The sequence below is a fragment of the Acomys russatus genome, chromosome 7 (genome assembly GCF_903995435.1).
Source record: "Acomys russatus chromosome 7, mAcoRus1.1, whole genome shotgun sequence".
Classification (NCBI taxonomy): domain Eukaryota; kingdom Metazoa; phylum Chordata; class Mammalia; order Rodentia; family Muridae; genus Acomys; species Acomys russatus.
The window spans coordinates 54,714,156-54,732,731 of record NC_067143.1 but is presented as its reverse complement, the minus strand read 5'-3'; the positions used below and the strand labels follow the sequence as shown (position 1 = coordinate 54,732,731).

General features: G+C 39.7%; 1 protein-coding gene across 1 annotated transcript; it reads left to right on the top strand.

Moving 5' to 3' along the window:
- The first annotated feature begins 5,626 nt into the window (after window positions 1–5,626).
- LOC127192162 (olfactory receptor 51E2) lies at window positions 5,627–10,828 on the top strand. Its single transcript, XM_051149483.1, has 2 exons — window positions 5,627–6,116; window positions 9,260–10,828. The coding sequence occupies exon 2, from the start codon at window positions 9,310–9,312 to the stop codon at window positions 10,270–10,272; it is 963 nt and encodes a 320-aa protein (XP_051005440.1). The 5' UTR covers window positions 5,627–6,116; window positions 9,260–9,309; the 3' UTR covers window positions 10,273–10,828.
- The last annotated feature ends 7,748 nt before the right edge of the window (window positions 10,829–18,576 follow it).

The window sequence follows — 18,576 nt, the reverse complement described above, 5'->3', positions numbered from 1 at the left end:
TGCCCAAGCATGGGTTGTTGGCTAGATTTACATCTGACATAGTAAAGCCTGTGGAGTCAGCTTTAAATCAGATCATAAAGCTGTTGGTTACCTGCAAAACACTTTACCACAATATCACCCAAGAGTATATCTTGCGAGCTCTATCATTATTGGAGCTTGCAATCCTCACAACTGGGTAAGGCCATCAGTGACTTTTGTTCCCCGGCATCCTGGATCGCACCTTCTGGCACTATGAGAGCCAGACAGCACTGGGGAGAATTCCAAGTCAGTACCAGCTTTATTTCTCCAAGTCCTATTACCAAAGAGTGTGATATCTTTAGAAATAAGGTCTTACCATCAAGTTCTGATGGGCAACTAAGAGCAGTGATTGTAGCCTGCATTATTTTGAGGTCTCTGGGACATCCCTTACCAACAACTAGAGAGGAGGCATCCTATACCTAGCACTGAGGTGCTTTACAACCTATGGCTTCAGGAAGGAGCATTATCCTTTCTCTTAATTATTGCCAGTCTTGGTTTCCATGTGTTGAAATATCCCAGAATTTAATTCTCAGGCTCTTCTTCCTATTGTGTTCTCTTTATGATCATCTCATATCATATGAAATTAAATACTGTCTATGCTGAACAACCACATATTAGCTTGATAGTCAACACTCATCCAATCTGTATCAATGTTTGCACCCAGATGTTTCATAATTGTCTTAGATAATCTTAATTGTCCCACCAATAAAAAAAGGAATGCTAATTATAGGCTTCCATAGCCAGAAATTCTGTTTTCCAAATTGCTGAGATGGGATACTTGCAGTAAATATGTATGCCTTGCTGTTACTCCTGTCCCACACTCAACTGTGTATCCACAAATCCAGACTCCAGCCACTTCCATTGCTTCCACTGCTACCATCATGATGCTAGCCATCACCTTGAACCTGAAGTCATCTGTGAATATATTTCTGGAGAGTCTTCATGCATTTTACAGTTAAGAGTGAATGCTCTAGTATACCTGTCAGATCTTATCACTCCCTGTTTAGCAAACTCTCATGGGCTCTTGTATGGACAAGAGGGAATATCCTGTGACTGTAGTAGCACATAAGGGCCTCTATAGGCTCTGAGTCTCCACCACGATTGAAGTCCCTACTGTGCTTTGATTCACCCTAGTAAATCTACATTAGCCTCCAAATATTTTCTTATATCGTCAAGCACTTCACACTCACCATTTTTTCTCCCTATGATGCTCTTCCCCCTGAGGTTCACTGCTTAGCTTACATCCTCTCTTCATTCACGCTCTCACTCAAGTATACTTTATTGCAAAGCCCCTAAAATTATAAGAATGATAATCATAACAATATTATCTCCCTCAGTTCCTGGAAGTACTTACCCTCATCCTTACCTGCTCTCTCTTTAATTCCTAGCACTTTCAACCCTGAATCCTTTATATACTGGAGATGGGGTAGTTTGTGTTGTTTTGCTTTGTATCCTGACTCCATTTACCTTTTCAGAATCCTTTATCTCCTGCGTAACACTAAAAGTCCAATGAGAAACTTACATTTCTTCTATTCTATTTCATCCTCTGTCAGTTCAAGCCCTTGAAAAAGCTGTTACCTCCACTTATAGGAGCATTCACTCTCATCACCCTCCCACTTAAAAGAGAAGTGACTTATTTGGAGGCTACCTGACCCCCTTATTATGCCTGTTACCTTGCCTAGATGCACCAGCATCACCTTGAGCTTATTTGTCATGATGATCCTCTTCAGATTCTATTACAACAGTTGTTTTTTTTTTCCCACAACAGGCTCTGAGTTCATTTCTCAAGACCAGAAATGACATCTTATTTACCTCTGTCCTGTTTAGAATTCTTCTATTAAAAGTGTCTGGCTCCTTGTATCTTTAGAGTTTCTTTCTTATAGATGGCTTTGTTTTAGTTTGGTTTTGAAATAGCCTCACAGAATTCTCCATGGTAACACTGAACTACCTTAGCCTCATAAGTAGCTGGGATTACAGGGGTGTGCCACCATACATAGATCCATAATATCTTTTAACCTCAGTTGACCTGATGAACAAATAAAGCAGATCTTAAAAATGTATAAGAATGTATATGGCACACAAGAACATAATGACCTTCTCACAGCTTATGAGATATTTATTCATGAAGCTTCTCACTTTGAAGGATGTTAAGCATGTCGTCCTTTGATCATTTGGCTAAGTGCCACCTTACCCTAATTTCATTCAGCTTTATTTCTCTCTATCCTTTCCAACACAAAACTCACCTTGTATGTTCCTTAATAAACATGAGTTAACAGCAAAAAAAAAAAAATAGGGATCCATTTGCATGGATTATTTATATTTTGAATAAATTGCCAATTTCTGTTTATTCCCATTTTTTCTATTCTCCAAACCTCACAGATCACGCTTCTTATACAATAATAACCTATAATAAGTCAAAGATAAAATTCCAAAATAACTGCAGAAAAAAACAAGAAGAAAAAGACAGAAAGGTCAAAGAATATGGGCTTATATGTTAGATTATGTTTGGTTTGCTGAATAACAAAAGCAATGACACACGGAGTAAGAGTGACTTGAGTTGGGAGCAAAAGATGGCAGTATCTAGTCTTAAAATTAAAGAAGAGAACACCAATCGGTTAGCCAATACCAAATAGTCAGCCTTAAAAAAAAAACATACATAGCAAATAACAGAGTACAGACTGGGCTAGTTGGATTTTGCATTGAGTAATATACATATACATATGTAACAATTAATGAAAAAGGATGCCATACATTTGAAAGAGAGCAAGAAGGGGTATAGAGGAGGCTTTGAAGAGAGAAAGAATGGAAAAGTGATGTAATTATATTAATCTCAAAATATTCAATAAATATTTTTCTTTTTTATTATCTTTTACTCATTATGGTCAGCTGGGATTCTATCCCCTCATTATTCGGTTATTTCATTCAGATCCCCCTCATACACATGTTCCAGGAAGTTTCTGCTATGTTAGGCTTCCATACTACCCCTCAAATGCACCTTAGTTTTAGCTTTATCTTCTATATTCCCTCCCGCACTCCTCTCTCCTCCTCCTCTATGTTTGATCCTTCCATTCCATCCTCCCCTTCCATCCATATCTATTTATTCTATTTCCCTATCCTAATGAGAAATAATTTTAATGGCTAAAATAAGGAATCTCAATCTCAAAAACCAGACACTCTGATTTTCATGGCACTTCTAGAGATCTTCCTCCCTGCTTACACCTACACACTAATTTGTGGACAATCCTACTGTCCTACAACCCTGGAAACTAATAAGCCTCCATAATTATAAATTATGGGGCAACTTGGCACTGAGAGTGGGTAATTTACAAAGCAAATGTCGTGCCCTAACCAAGTCAGCTCTCTACAATGAGTCAGAGAGTTTCCTATAAACCAGAGTAATAGCAGTCACATGGATATTATGTTTAGAAGGAAAATTAGACAAGATGGGTTGAAGAATTAACTATGGGAGATAAGGAAAAAGTATACAACTTAAGATCAAATTTATAAACACATCTACTCTTACCTTCCTGGTATGCATCCTTCCATCAACGTCTAGAAATGAATTTTAATACACATATGTAGTTATGAAGTCCATTCTCCTCCTGTGTCCAACAAAAGGAAGTCTTGAGTCCATGATTTATCTTTAACTCACATCTGTCTGCCTTCTTAGTTTCTCTTTTCTTTTTGTGTTGCTTCAGCAACACTACTCAGATAAATCTGCTTTGATTTATCTCTGCTTAAAAATCTTCTTCCTGTAAGCCAGGCAGGCTTTGATCTTGAGTTCTTTCTGCCTGGGCCACACAAGAAGCTGAGCTTGTAGACCTGTGCCATGAAGCCTGGCCCTGTTATACTTTGGTATAACAGTATTTTCCTGACTGGGTTTAAAGTATATTCACTTGCCATATAACACATCTTCCTGTGGTTTACAGCTCTATTCCAACTTTAGTGGTCTTTTTTTCCCCCTTTTTGTTTTCTTTTGTACATATACACTGATATTATTCCATAGTGCCTCTTACTGAAGAAACAAAATAAAAATGCCAATGGAATTGTGGGAGGTTTGGCTTGGTTTGATTGTGGCAGTTTCTGATGTATCTATGCATTCTATATGTTTTAACATTTTCTTAGTTTTATAATTAAAAAATAAAGTTCACTTCATGTCAAACAAACAAACAAACAAAAGAAAACTCTTTAATCAAGCTGCAAGTTGATTAGGTCTATTAAGATTCTTGACGTTTTCTTTGCTCTGTAACTTTGTAACTAATATGAACAAAATTAAAATTATTTTTTTTAAATCTGCTTCCTGGAGAGGGAGATGGAGAGATGGCTCAACAGGTAAGAACACTGGATGCTCTTGCAAAGGACTAAGGCTTAATTCCCAGCACACACATGACAGCTTACAACCATCTGTAACTCTAGTTCCAGGGGGACCTGATGCCCTTTTCTGGGGTCTGCAGACACAAGGCACACAAATATACAGACAAATACCCAAATACCAGTAAACATTAAATTGAATAATTAAGAAAAACTCTTTCTTGGCCCCACCTATGATTAAAATAATGTTCCTATTCAAGTTTTCATTAAAATCATTGATATTTGCTGTTATTCTATACCATATCAAGAGTGTGTAGGTGTTATTTTGGCACTTTGGGGTAATGACTTGACTACATTCATTTCTTTATCCCCTAGGCTCAATATGATGCCTACATAAAATCAGTACAGAGAGAGCATAATTTTATGCAGTAGGTGAATGAACACATTCCTGAATATAGGTATACAATAAGTCTTGATACCTAATTAACAAGACAAATATACTTCTGTTCTTAGAATGTCAATAGCAAGATAAGGCTGATCTGTGAGGCAATCATAGAAAGAATAGGAGACAAGGCAAAATAAATATCAAGAAAAGATAAAGGCATACCTTGCTGGGTATGAAGGAAGGCACATGTCACTGGAGGAAAGAAATATATCAGAGAGCTTAGGAATATCACTACTTGGAGAATATTGTGCTTTAGCTATAAGTGCTGTAAGTTCCTATCTGGGCAGTTTGCAGAATCTTCCTTTATTCTACATTCTCTCCTCCTCTTCTCTCCAGTCAAGTACACTGCCTGCCTTGCTCCTGAGCCCTGGACTCACTTGTTCCTTGAGAAACTTATTTGCCATCTCTGGCTCTTCTTCCTGAAACAATCTTCTCCAGAAATTTCTATGGGCGTATCCCTCACTTCTCTCTCCAAGCATCTCCACAGGGAAGCCTCACTTGAGGTTTCAGATCCCTCCGCCTGATAGTAATATGTTCCTTATTCTTTTCGTTGTTTTCTCCTTATGGCTATCTAGCATCCTATTTAGTTTATATGTTGATTTGATTTAGTTTCTGCCTACGTCATTAAAAATTTACTTCCTAACCCTCTCTAATTTGCTTATGAAATTACAGACTCTTGGCAAACACTTGTTGAATGTGAGTGGGTAAATAATTCACGAGATTCTCTATCTAACAGTATCACTGTATGATATAGACCAAAAGGCCGTTTTTACTTATGTCACAGGCATAATAAATGACTTCATCATGTCAGGGGCTATGCTTAAACAGCAAGAGAAATGGAGGAGAGTTATGGAGACATGGATGAACCTAGTTTGAGTTAAGGGGCTACATTTTAGTGTGCCTACTTGGGTTTTAAGGCTGACGTGAACTCCAAGAGTTCAATGATAGTGACTATTCACACACTTTGTCTGCCGTGCCTAGAAGATCAAATAAAGAGGCAACACTAACCTTGTGGCTGCCTGTGGAAATTAGATCATCTCAGAAGAGCAGTGGGTACACATGTTTGTCATCAGGGGGCTCACATGTGTCATTGGCGGATGGTGACAGAGACCTTGGCCCTTTGAGATTGTTTCCCTAGACAGGAAAAGCAGAGAGCCTGGGAGAGCAGCACACGTGTGAACATGAGCATTTGACTCCTCTGTCTGCCAGATCCCTAGAGCACCAGCTGGTATTCCCACAGCCTGTTCCCTGAGCCTACTGAGTAGCATCATAAAGAGACCTGCTCCAGAAAGTGAAAGCCGGATCCAGCTGCTCTCCTTGACTGTAACTGCACCATCCTCAGGTGAGTGCTCTCTTACCAAAAGTCTGGAGCCCAAGGATCCTGCCACACTGAGGGACCTTGAAGACCCCACAAGCTTCATTATAAGACAAGCCCCAGAGCCTTAGCTGATGTTCTCTGGAAAAACAGGTGGTACGTAACAGAATTGTGTTCAACTATAAAGAATGAGATAAATTACAGGAAAATGAATAGAACTAGAGAGCATTACATTAAGCAAAGTATACTAGATTCAGAATGACAAATATTACTTTTGGCAGATTCTAAATGTGTGTGTGTGTGTGTGTGTGTGTGTGTGTGTGTGTGTGTGTGTGTGTGTGTGTGTTGAAAGTAAAATAGGGACCATCAAAGGAAGGAGGCTTTAAAATATGAAAGATAGAAAAGGGGTTATGCAGTTTATATGACATGAATCAGGAGGAAATTTGGGAGGGTATAAAGAGGACAAGCATGGTAAGTAGCTGAATAAAAACAGTGTACAATAACACATTTCTATAAAAATGTCATAGTAAAACCTTTGACTTTGCACGCTAAACTTCAAAAAACTAATGTTTAAACAGTCTAAAGAAACTTCAATAGCAATTACAGTAAATAGAGAAAAACTGTGATCTTAACCCTGTTTTGTGTTTTTATCCACAAGCACTGTGCATCATTCCATTTGTTAAATATTGTACTTAATTTCTCTCAGGAATGGTTTGTGGATCATAATGTATGTGTTTTCTTGCTGTTTTGGTTAAATGCATTACCCTTGATGCTATTGTGAATAAAAGGGTTTTTGGAAGACCATTTTCTGATAACTCATTATTATCATTGGGGACATGTTGAGCTCTGTAGACTGCTACCATATGACACAGCCTTGCTATTTTACTGCTTATATTAGTGTTTTGTAGACTTTTTAAGGTCATGTAACCTTTAAAAAATTAGTTTTAGCTCCTTTAAAACAACACAAAGCAGAACAGAAACTGTTTCTATGCTTTAAGGACCACCAAGGCTGGACAGGCGTTCGGCAGGGTGGTGCATTAGGAAAGTGTCTGACGGTGAACGAGACCCTCAAATATGTCCGTGACACAAAAGCCCTCTTGGTACACATCCAGTCTGCCTTCTGCTCATGTTTGTCCCCATTTCTCTTAGATTCAGTGGTCAAATAATATAATCTTTCTCCAGGGAAGGATGCTTAGCTCTGCCCCACAACACACAGAATCCTTTGCTGGGACATTTGCATTCTCTCCCACAAGCTGTTTATAATAGACACAAAGATGGATGAGCAGAAGCTATCTTGCATCTCACTGACAGAAGCAGGTGGCAAGGTTTGGAATTCAATGTCTATCAGTGAGGAGAAGCTGTTCTGTGACCTGCACAGACCCTGAAGATAGAGAAAATCAAGTTCAGTGATATGGGTTTTATAACCTTTGAATCCTTAAACTGAATCCTTGCTCATGAATCTAGTTTAAAATTTTCCACTTTTTTGTTCTCTCAACTCTCTCCATTAAGGTGAAGTTGAAGGGCATCAGCAAGTGTTATTAAAGACCGTGGTTAGAAAGGGGAAAATAATCCTGGGAGAGATAAACAAATTAATCTGGATACCCTGGATACTGTCAACAAAGACACCTGCACCATTTGCTTCTAGGCATCAAAGCCCCTTAATGCTCACAGCCAAGCCAGTCACTCCTGAAGTTAACCAGCTCTGAAAACAGGACATTAGAGAGCTTGACCGAGAAAGAGTTTGATGTGAGAGCTCAGGTGCTTTGGTAGGATGTGGAGTTTAAACAAAGCAACATTAGGCTACAGAAAATAAAAAGAAATAAATCCTTGGTATGAATGATTTACTAGCACAGGTTCCAAGGAAAACTCTCAGAATACCATAGTAAAAATCAGTAGTACCTCCACCAAATTAGGGTTTTTACACACACACACACACACACACACACACACACACACACACACACACACATACACACCATCCCCCAAAGCTCTCTTTGGGACAAGAGAAATAACCTTGGAGGGGACTTCCAGGCATAAAGATGGCTGCTGGCCAGGAACAATGGGAAAAGCTGCCATATACTGTCATATGGGACATCTCTGGTAGCTAGTATCTGTCGGAGGTGATGAATCTTCTCAGCATCTCCATCTGCAAAAGATGATTTTAGAGAGAGCTAGCACTTTTGGTTTTATGAGTTTATGAGTCCAGATGAGTTTTGTGAGGGTATTTGTTTGTGTTTGTTTTGGGTTTTTGTCTTATAAGATTGTCTTTGAGTCTTACATTAGCTTTTGCTTTCATTTCAGTTATTTTGCTCCTCCTTTTTAAGTTGCTAGTGTGTTTCTCCCTCTCTCTTTGCATACTTTAGAACCAGGACCCAGAATCCTGAATATGTGAAAAATATTTTCTATTCCCCCCTACCTTTGAAGAGCCTTTATTTTGTCTTCTGTCTGCCTGAGACTGCTCATGTTTCAAGACTGAAATGTAAAGACCATCTTTTCTAGGAAGGCTCCTCTGTCTTTGTCATTCCCTGCAGTGCCTGAATCCCTTTGCTGGCTTTCATCACAGTACTGTAATGTGTTTGTTCCTTATCCATCTCCTACGGGAGGCAAGCCATGTAAGGTCAAAAGGAGTGGTCCGCAAATCTGCATCTCACAAATAGCATTTGCTTAATAGGTCACACAAGTAAATATTTCTGAAATTTGAATTAATAAATATAAAAAGAGAAAGGGGAGAGAGGAAAATGTGAAGGAAGAAAGGAAATAAAGAAGGGTGAGAGTGAAGGAGGGAAGGCAACAGAGGAGAAGAGCCAGGGAGAAAGAGGGAAGGAAGGCATCATTATCTGAAAAGAGAGTTGACAGGGTAGGTTTATGAGAAGAGGAGTACCTAGTATCCAAACAATAGGATAGGGACAAAAAGGGAGTCTGAGGAAAGCTGAAGGAAACCACATTTTGGAGATATGTGTTTTTTTCCCAAGGCCTTATTTTCCATTTTTAAATGTACTATCATAATAGTAATGAAGGAATTTTGAGCATTCACATTTCTTCCAGTGGAAAAGAAAGTCTTGAAATTTAGGAAGGAGCTTGGGTGTGGTTGGAGGTAGAGTGAGAAGAGAGAGAGAGGTCATGCCGCCAAGTTCCGGGGGACTCTCTGATTCCTCTCCATATCCTTGCAGGCTGTCAGTGTGGCCTCACCCTCTCCGGTCCTCCCCACTTGGTGTCAGCGATGAGCTCCTGCAACTTCACGCATGCCACCTTCGTGCTTATTGGGATTCCAGGACTCGAGGAAGCTCACTTTTGGTTTGGCTTCCCCCTGCTTTCCATGTACGCTGTAGCATTGCTTGGAAACTGCATTGTGGTCTTCATCGTGAGGACGGAGCGGAGCCTGCACGCACCCATGTACCTTTTCCTCTGCATGCTGGCAGCTATTGATCTGGCTTTGTCCACGTCCACCATGCCCAAGATCCTCGCCCTCTTTTGGTTTGACTCCCGGGAGATTACTTTTGATGCCTGTCTTGCCCAGATGTTCTTCATTCATGCTCTCTCAGCAATTGAATCTACCATCCTGCTGGCCATGGCTTTTGACCGTTACGTGGCTATCTGCCACCCACTGCGTCATGCTGCTGTGCTCAACAATACAGTAACAGTCCAAATTGGCATGGTGGCTTTGGTCCGGGGATCCCTATTCTTTTTCCCGCTCCCACTGCTGATCAAGCGGCTGGCCTTCTGTCACTCCAATGTGCTCTCCCACTCGTATTGTGTCCACCAGGATGTGATGAAATTGGCCTACACGGACACGTTGCCCAATGTAGTCTATGGTCTAACTGCCATCCTGCTGGTCATGGGTGTGGACGTCATGTTCATCTCCTTGTCCTATTTTCTGATTATACGAACAGTTCTGCAACTGCCTTCCAAGTCAGAGAGAGCCAAGGCATTTGGGACCTGCGTGTCACACATTGGTGTGGTCCTGGCTTTCTATGTACCACTTATTGGCCTGTCCGTGGTGCACCGTTTTGGAAATAGCCTAGACCCCATTGTGCATGTTCTAATGGGGGATGTCTACCTTTTGCTGCCTCCTGTGATCAATCCCATCATCTATGGTGCTAAGACCAAACAGATCAGAACACGGGTGTTGGCTATGTTCAAGATCAGCTGTGACAAGGACATTGAAGCTGGAGGAAACACGTGACCTTTGCCATTATATCGCCCTTGCCCCACATAGCTTAATGTAGTCATTTCATCACACCTGCTTAATTCCAGTTATCCAGAAGCACATTAGTGCTTTTCCCTGAATGGGATAGTGAACTAAATTATGGTTTCTCTTCATTGTGGCTATAATGTGAAATAATCTACATCAATGAATATTGTGTGGTTTAAAGGTTCAGCTATAAAATGAGACATGTTGATAATATTAAATTTTTCAAAACTGTGATTTGTGATTTAAACTAACTTACTAGATTTGTGTCTTGGATAAACTATGTTCAAATTACTAAACATTTTGTTTTATTCCCCTTTACTTTGTCATGAAGCTATTGTTTAGCTGTTAGGTTTAACTTCTGAAATGTAGAATTTAAAGCTATGGTAGGCAAGGGTTTTCTCATTCACTTCAAGTTTATTTATTATTCATAGCTCCGGAGCATATCTATGCCCTAAGTAGTAATGCTTATGAATGTATCGTGTATACATAACATGTTTCAGGCAGCCTTTCTGTGATCTCATTCTTTTTCCAGGGAAGGTACCACTTTTGCCCACTACAATATGTAACAGAGGCTTTAATGAGCAAAGAAACTTTCTTGAATGTGCTGTGCCAAGATTTTAAATTAAATTTGATAATTGAATGCATTTGCTTTACTACCATGTTATATTACTTCCTGTTTAACATCTGCCATCCATTTCCTCTGCCTGTTAGAAACCGTGTTTCCTCCCTGCTGTGTGCTAACATGGATGTCTTTGTGTTTGTGCTAAGTGATTAACCTGTCCTAGTTGAAGGCAACAAACTGTTCTTCTTGACCTGCTTCTTCCCACATGAAAGGAAGAGGTTTCAATTTTTAGTCTCTTACAAATCCTTGATTGTATCTTCTTTGCATTGTGTCCTGTATCTGTCAAATCTTTTGAATGTATAATGTATGATATTGTCTGAGTGTTGACTATCAAACAACATAATAATTTATCTTAAAATGTTCAGTGTTATTTTTGCTGTTTTGTTGTTGTTGTTGTTGTTGTTGTTGATAGAGTCCTATAAAGTAACACTGGGAGATATAAGAGATCCCGCAGCCTTCTTTATCATCAGTGCAGAGGGCCTGCCAGTTATGGATTCACAACTGTAAAGATGTTGACTAAGCTTATCTCATGTAGAATATTCCCTTTGTATTGAATGAATGACAAAAAGATTCCAAAAAAGAGTAGTGATAGCTACAGAATAACAATGCATTCAATGTATACTTAATGCTTTAAAATGATGAAATTTATGCAATATGTATCTGCCCCAATTAAAAAAATAATTTAAAATGCTGTATAATATTTTGTTGTCAATTATATATGATTAATGTGGTAGAAAAAAATTAAGTTTCGATATATTAGGTTAAAGAAAATAAGTCTTTTAAATAGCTCCAAAAGGATGATATTGGATCTGAACCACCAAAATACTCACAGTCCAGTGGTGTGCTGTAGTTATCAGAGGCCCGTGTTACAGCCTTTCAGAGCTCTCTTGAAGGACAATGGTTGTACAATCTTAGAAGGATTGTAACTGGCCAGTTGACTAAGGCTGAGGCAACATCAGGGACAGCAGGACCTTTCTCTCATTGTACACCTCAGGTAAGTTATACGCTTTCCTGGTGCTTTTTCTACCTGTAGTTTTATAATAGGCTTTATTTCCAAAGGCAAAAGCAGAAACAAAAAATAACTAGCAAACGTTGTTCTTTTGATGAATATCATGCATTAGTTTAACAAGATCTTTCTGATTGGAGTAATAAAATAATCGTGTGCATGAAGGAGAGTCATTTGACATTGCTATGACTCATATTTTACATAAGCTCGCCGGAGACGTGGCCTCCAGATAGTTGCGCATACATTTCTCCAGATATATCTATGGTAATGTGTTTTTTAGTGATATTAACATTTAAATCAGTGGAATGGCAGGGGGTACAGACTGTCCTCTGAAATATGGAGAAGGCTTAATCAGATGAGGGCTGAACAGAACAAAGACTAACCTCCCCTGGGCAAAAAGGAATTCTGTAGCATATGCAGTTTAGGACCTGAACTGTGATGCCAAATCTTCCTTGGACGTCTAGTCTAAAGCCCACCCTGCAGATTTTTGGATTGACAGGCCCCATAATCACGCAAGCCAATTCTCTAATATAAATTCCATTTCCATTATTCCTATGTCTATCAGTCTTTCTTTTTGTCTATTCATCCATTATCATCTCTGAGGGTGTTTTTTTTTTTTTTTTTTCATTTTTTTATTTTATATGTATAGATAGTTTGCCTTCATATATGTCTAGGAACCACATACATGCAGTGCCCTCCAAAACACCTGATTCCCTGAAGCAGGAGTTACAGATAGGATACATGTGTGTGTCAGTTATTGAACCCCAGGCCTCTGGAAAAGTAGCCAATGCTCTTGACTGCTGAGCTCTCTCCAGTCCCCAACTAGAGACTCTTACCTAAAAGAGAGATGAAAAGATGATAGAGAAAGTGTTCCCCTCAATGTAAAGGGAAAGCCAAAAACTGAAAGCAAAACTATGGAAAGTGTTGTCATATAAACTATACTCTAAGTATACATAAGCAGTATATGGAAGTATGCTGAAAATAACTGTAGCAGGCCAATTTTAATAGGCATCCCAATTTTTTTAAAACAAGTATCTTCAGGCCATGACTTACCAGACTGCTCTCTAATGTGTGGACGCACATATTCTAAGGATGTGACCCCTGAACAACCTCTGCCTTTAAAACCATCATGTGAATAACAGATAAGAGCCACCCACACACTATAAATGCAATTTCCTGTCTCCCTTTGAAGCACTGGATCCTTTTTGCTATGTTCTCCTCAGTTAGCACAAGTTGGTAAAGTTAGCTTTGTGTGCCTACAGGTACGCTCAGATAGTCATTAGCTGTTGGTCTTCAGCACAACCTACAAGCTTATGAGAATCACATAAACATAAGGCAGTGTCTTACATAAGAAATACTTGGTATCTTAAGCTGGGTCTTCAAAGAGCAACCTGAAAAACAGATTCAAAAGAAGTAGAGTCGGGTGTGGATATAGGAAGCAAGAAGAAAGAGCAAAGAGAGTGGCAGCGGAGGCAGAACACTCCATGTAGTTATCATCAAGGTCACGACTATGGATATGGGGAATTTGACTCCCCTTTAAAATATACCTTGAGGATTTACCTAGCCAAGGGATAGATTAAGATGCTTGTCCAAATGGATTGAGCTAGAAATGATCATAATGAGTGAGTTAACCCAGAAGCAGAAAGACTCAAATGGTATATACTCACTTATATCTGCATACTAGCCCAAGGGGCATGTCCCATGAAAGCCTTCACTTACCAGGAAACTGGGACAGATGGGAGGACATCCTATTGGGACTCTAGATGAGAGAAGCATCGGAGAATAGCAAATTAGAAGGATCCAGAGGGTCCTAGAAACCTACAAGTAGAACATTATGATAGGCAGATTTGGGCCCAGGGGTCCTACTCAACCTATGGCACCAGCCAAGGACACTTCAAACCCCTACCCAGATCTAGCCAATGGTCAGAACATTCTCCACAGTTGAGTGGAGAGTGGGGTATGACTTTCACACATACTCTGGTGCCTCATATTTGACCATGTCCCCTGGAGAAGGAGACCTGGTGGCACTCAGAGGAAGGACAGCAGGTAACCAAGAAGAGATTTGATACCCTATGAGCATATAAAGGGGAAGGAAGTGCCCCTCAGGCACAGTCATAGGGGAGGGGAGTAAGGGAAAAATGGGAGGGAAGGAAGAATGGGGGGATACAAGGGATGGGATAACCATTGAGATGTAACAAGAATAAATTAATAAATAAATAAAGGAAAAAATCAAGTTAGAACCTCTTCACTGATATTCCTAATCATTATCTAAAACTAAGATTTTTCACATTTGAAGCCATCTCCATATGGAGGTTTACTGATGCTCATCATTTTCTTTGAGGTAGGCTGGATGTTGCCAGGGGTTACCCTAGCCTGTTGTCAAAAGAGTTGTTTTAGGTTAAGATGTGTTTAAGTCTACATAGATGTTTTAAGTTGATAAAGATGAGATATGATTGATATTGATTTACATTCAGAATTTTAGGTGCACCCAGATAGGAAAGATGCTCTCTTCAAGGCTGTCAAATAGAATGCCAAAAACAAAAAAAAAAGAAAAAAGAAAAAGAAAAAGAAATTTAAAAAAAGAAAAAAAAAAAGAAAGCCAAAAACAGTATGAAGGAACATTTATATAATTTGTGACTGTTTCTTGCTTCTTCTTGCTGTACATAGTTTATTGTATATATGTGTAATAATATAAATGTATATGTAAAAAATAAAAATGTAAAAATTAAAATTTTTTTAAAAAGATACTTGCCCAATAACTCTTATTTTATTGAAGGCTGACCCTGGTGTTTTCAGTGTGTCTTTTGAAGAAATCTCTAACATAGAAAGTCACCAAAAAGTGCCTAGTAGAAATGGGAAATTGAATGAATGAAAGTGTCTGTCACATGTACAGGTGAATAAGAAATGGATCAAGGTGTGATGTGGGACACCTAGGACTAAGTAAAAAAAGAAGGTAAAAGTTTAAGGAATCTGTGAGTTGGGGTTTTATACTGTATTTAAAAGTAGCACTTACTGGGGACTTACTATGATCCTTTGTTAGGATAATACCTTAGTTATATACTCTAAGAACAATTAAGAGGACCATTTTTCCAAGTATAAGATAAGGACTTAGTATACAAACTTCCCCAAGTCACACAGTAAATAAATAAATAAGGTGGAATCCTGTGGACTTGACGTCAGAGCCTTCTGAAGTTCCTGTCTCCTCATCTACACTTCCCTGCACTGCACTTGAGAACTGAAAAGGCAGGCATGGATTAACCTATGTATGTGATGAAGGGTCCAGAGAGATGACTTCTTCTGGAAGTGTTTTAGCTGAGCCATTTCCCCTCTCAGACCTCTGCTTTTCTATCAGAAGCATGTAAGTAGGGCAGCAGCTGCCTTCCAGACCTCAGTGTGGATCAGACACAGTATGGGCCCATTGGTTCTCAGGGGTTCCATTCTTCTTCTGGAAGGAAAGAGCTTAACAGAATGTGATGCCAATCTAACCTGAGGTTACTGGGTTAGCTCATTCTCAGTGAGGTTCCCTTCCCTCATCTGTTTTCCAGAGGTGACAAGCATATCTGCCGATGATATAAGACACCTTTTTATTATCTAATTCATTTATGTATGGTTAAAACACAAAGAGATACAATAATGTGTGCATCTTGATGTCAGTTCACACTCTAGACATTGTCATCACAACAAATGTATCCATCACCCCCAAGAGTTTTCTCCCTGATCCTCTTGTTCTTTTCCTTTTGTGGCTAGAGCATTTAACATAAAATGTACCACTGTCCCGGGCGTGGTGGTGCACGCCTTTAATCCCAGCGCTCGGGAGGCAGAGGCAGGCGGATCGCTGTGAGTTCGAGGCCAGCCTGGTCTACAAAGTGAGTCTAGGATGGCCAAGGCTACACAGAGAAACCCTGTCTCGAAAAACCAAAAAAAAAAAAAAAAAAAAAAAAAAAAGAATGTACCACTGTGATGCTTGTAAATGTCCATTAGGATGGTGCTAGTCATGGGCTTTTGAAGAACTGGACAAGGGGGAATGGCTGTGTAATCCCAGCACTTTGAAGGTGCAGGATGAAGCACCCAGAGACCAAGGTCATCCTCAATTACATAGTGAATGTGAAGCCATGGATTATATGAGACATTGTATTAGTGAGAGACAGGGGGAGGGAGATAGAGACAGAGAGACAGAGACAGAGAGATAGAGACATAGAGAAACGGAGACAGAGACAGAGAGAGACAGAGACAGAGAAAGACAGAGACAGAGACAGAGAACAGAAAGAACTTTATATTCTTCTACTCATATTACGTTCTGATGGCCAAAAGGAATATGGTGAAAGACACAAGCATAGCCTGTACTGAGCCCCGTGCAAAGGTACTAGAGAGCCATGGGTTGGAATTTGGGGACTCTGATCTATGTTTTCCATTCTGACAATGAATGATCTTCCCTAATTTATGTATTCGCTTCATTGAATGATTGTGATTGAACAGAATAATTTCTACATTCCTTCTGCCTTTCAAGTATTAACAAGACTTAAAGAATTCCTGAGGTCCCACAATACCACCACAGGACACTGCATGGAAGTTGCACTCTGACCTACATGAGAGGCACCTGTTCTTTGCCCAAACATGGCATTTTCTCAACCTAATCTCCTACACTCTTCTCCTACCAATTATGGCTCTTTCCAAAAATTCAAAACTGCTCCCAGAGACAGAATTTTCCGCCACAGGAAACATTCAAAGGCTCTCTAAATGGAAGCCGGGCCCGAGAGGAAGGACAGCTGCTGCTGTGCGACTCCTCTAGTCAAATCACTTTTTGCATTGGCTCCTTTCTTTTTTTCCAGAGTTAATGATCACACTCATCTTGGGGAGCTTTTGTGACAATTATGTGTGATAACCCTCAATCAAGACTTAACACCCTATTCAGTATTCAGTATGCTCCCAGCAAACCCTTGTCACATCCCAATGGGAGCAGGTAAAAAATTTGTTTCATAGCAATGAGGTAAAGGAATAAGAATAAGGATGCACACGGAAGCAGCAGCAAGTTAAAGGAATATGTACCTAGCCAACCTCCTGTCTCTGCCTCTGATTGTCCCACACTTAGGTGACATTAGCCTGAAAGCTTAGATCTTAAAAAATGGACTTACTGAGGGTATGAGAGGTGGCCCAGCAGTTAAGAGCGCTGGCTGTTCTTCCAGAGGAACCAGGTCCAATTATCGGCACCTACACAACAACTCAAAACTGTCTGTAGTTCCATTTCCAGAGAATCCAATACTCTTTCCTGGCCTCTACAGGAAACCATCATGTATTCAGGGCACAGGCAAAAAACATGTGTATGAACAAATTATAAAATAAAATAATTTAATGGACTTGCAAATTTTCCATCTCTCTGATGGATCTCATTTCTCCTTTCTTCCCTCTTTTCCCAGTTCCCTCCTCCTTACCACACAAGCACTAGGCTAGAGGATGGGAAATGGAAGAGAGCACAGTGGGGGAGGTGGGGAGGGGGGGGTTCAGTGATACAGAGACTGCCTTGAAGTGGTTGATGCAGTCACTGCAGATGGCATAGCAGGCCAACTTTTAAAGCTGTCCCAGGAAAATGCGGTTGCATTTCAGAAGATGGCAAATTAAAAGGAGGGGAATGGCCACTGCGACAGCTTAGCCACACAAATCAGGGTCCTGGGAGAGTGTGTGTCTTTCTGTTCCCATTACCTGGAAGGGCTTCTGTGTTTCGGAAGCCTAATCAGCTGGCATGTGGCTCCAGGCTGTTTCTTCTGTGAGAGGCCGCTGAAGCTGGGACTCTCAAGCAAACAGAGACTATAGTGACAGTATCTTTCCCAGCAAACAGAGTCTCCAGGGACAGATAACCATAAAAGCACTGCCCTGTTCCCAGCCATGTTTATGTTGGCCTGATAGTGCAGGGTACTCATTTAGGTAGCCAGTCCCCCTTGAGAGCCATAGCACAAGTTTGCCTTAGAACAGAGAAGCTCGTCCCTCTCCATGACATTATGTAATTCCCATCTCCTGAGCTGTATTATATATGCTGGATGGGCTTGATTAGAAATGAGAGGACATAATGTGTTTATTACTGAAAACGGAGATCACTAGGCTGCTTTTATTATTACTGGAGAAAAGATTTACACTTCTTGTATATTTACAGCCAAATTTTACCAGGTTCCTGACACATATTTGGAATTCTTTCTGACAATAATTCCTGCAGCTTATGCATAGTTCATACCCAGTATTCATATCCCATTTTTTTATTTTTTAAAAAATAGTGTGTACTAATTATACATAAGAATGTGTTTCATTACATTTAAAGCATATATAATGCGCTTTGTATACATTTTTAATGTCATTCAAAGATAAATATTCAGAAATCATTTATACAGCACCCCATGACCTGAAACAAGAAATGTGAAAATGAACCAAATGAACCATGTAAATATAGGTACAAAATGAAAGCTATGAACACTGAGACCATAATCTAATAGTCCGTAACAGACTTTCAAAAGTTCAGCAACCGCACCAAGGAAAGAGGAAGCACTTTGGAGGGTGGAGAGACATTATTGAACAGATAATAAGGTGATATTTAAGCTGAGGCCAGATTAAAGTTACAGGGTAAAAAATGGAGAAAAGCAGAGGGGTACTATAGAGGTGTGAAATAATGATATAATTCTAA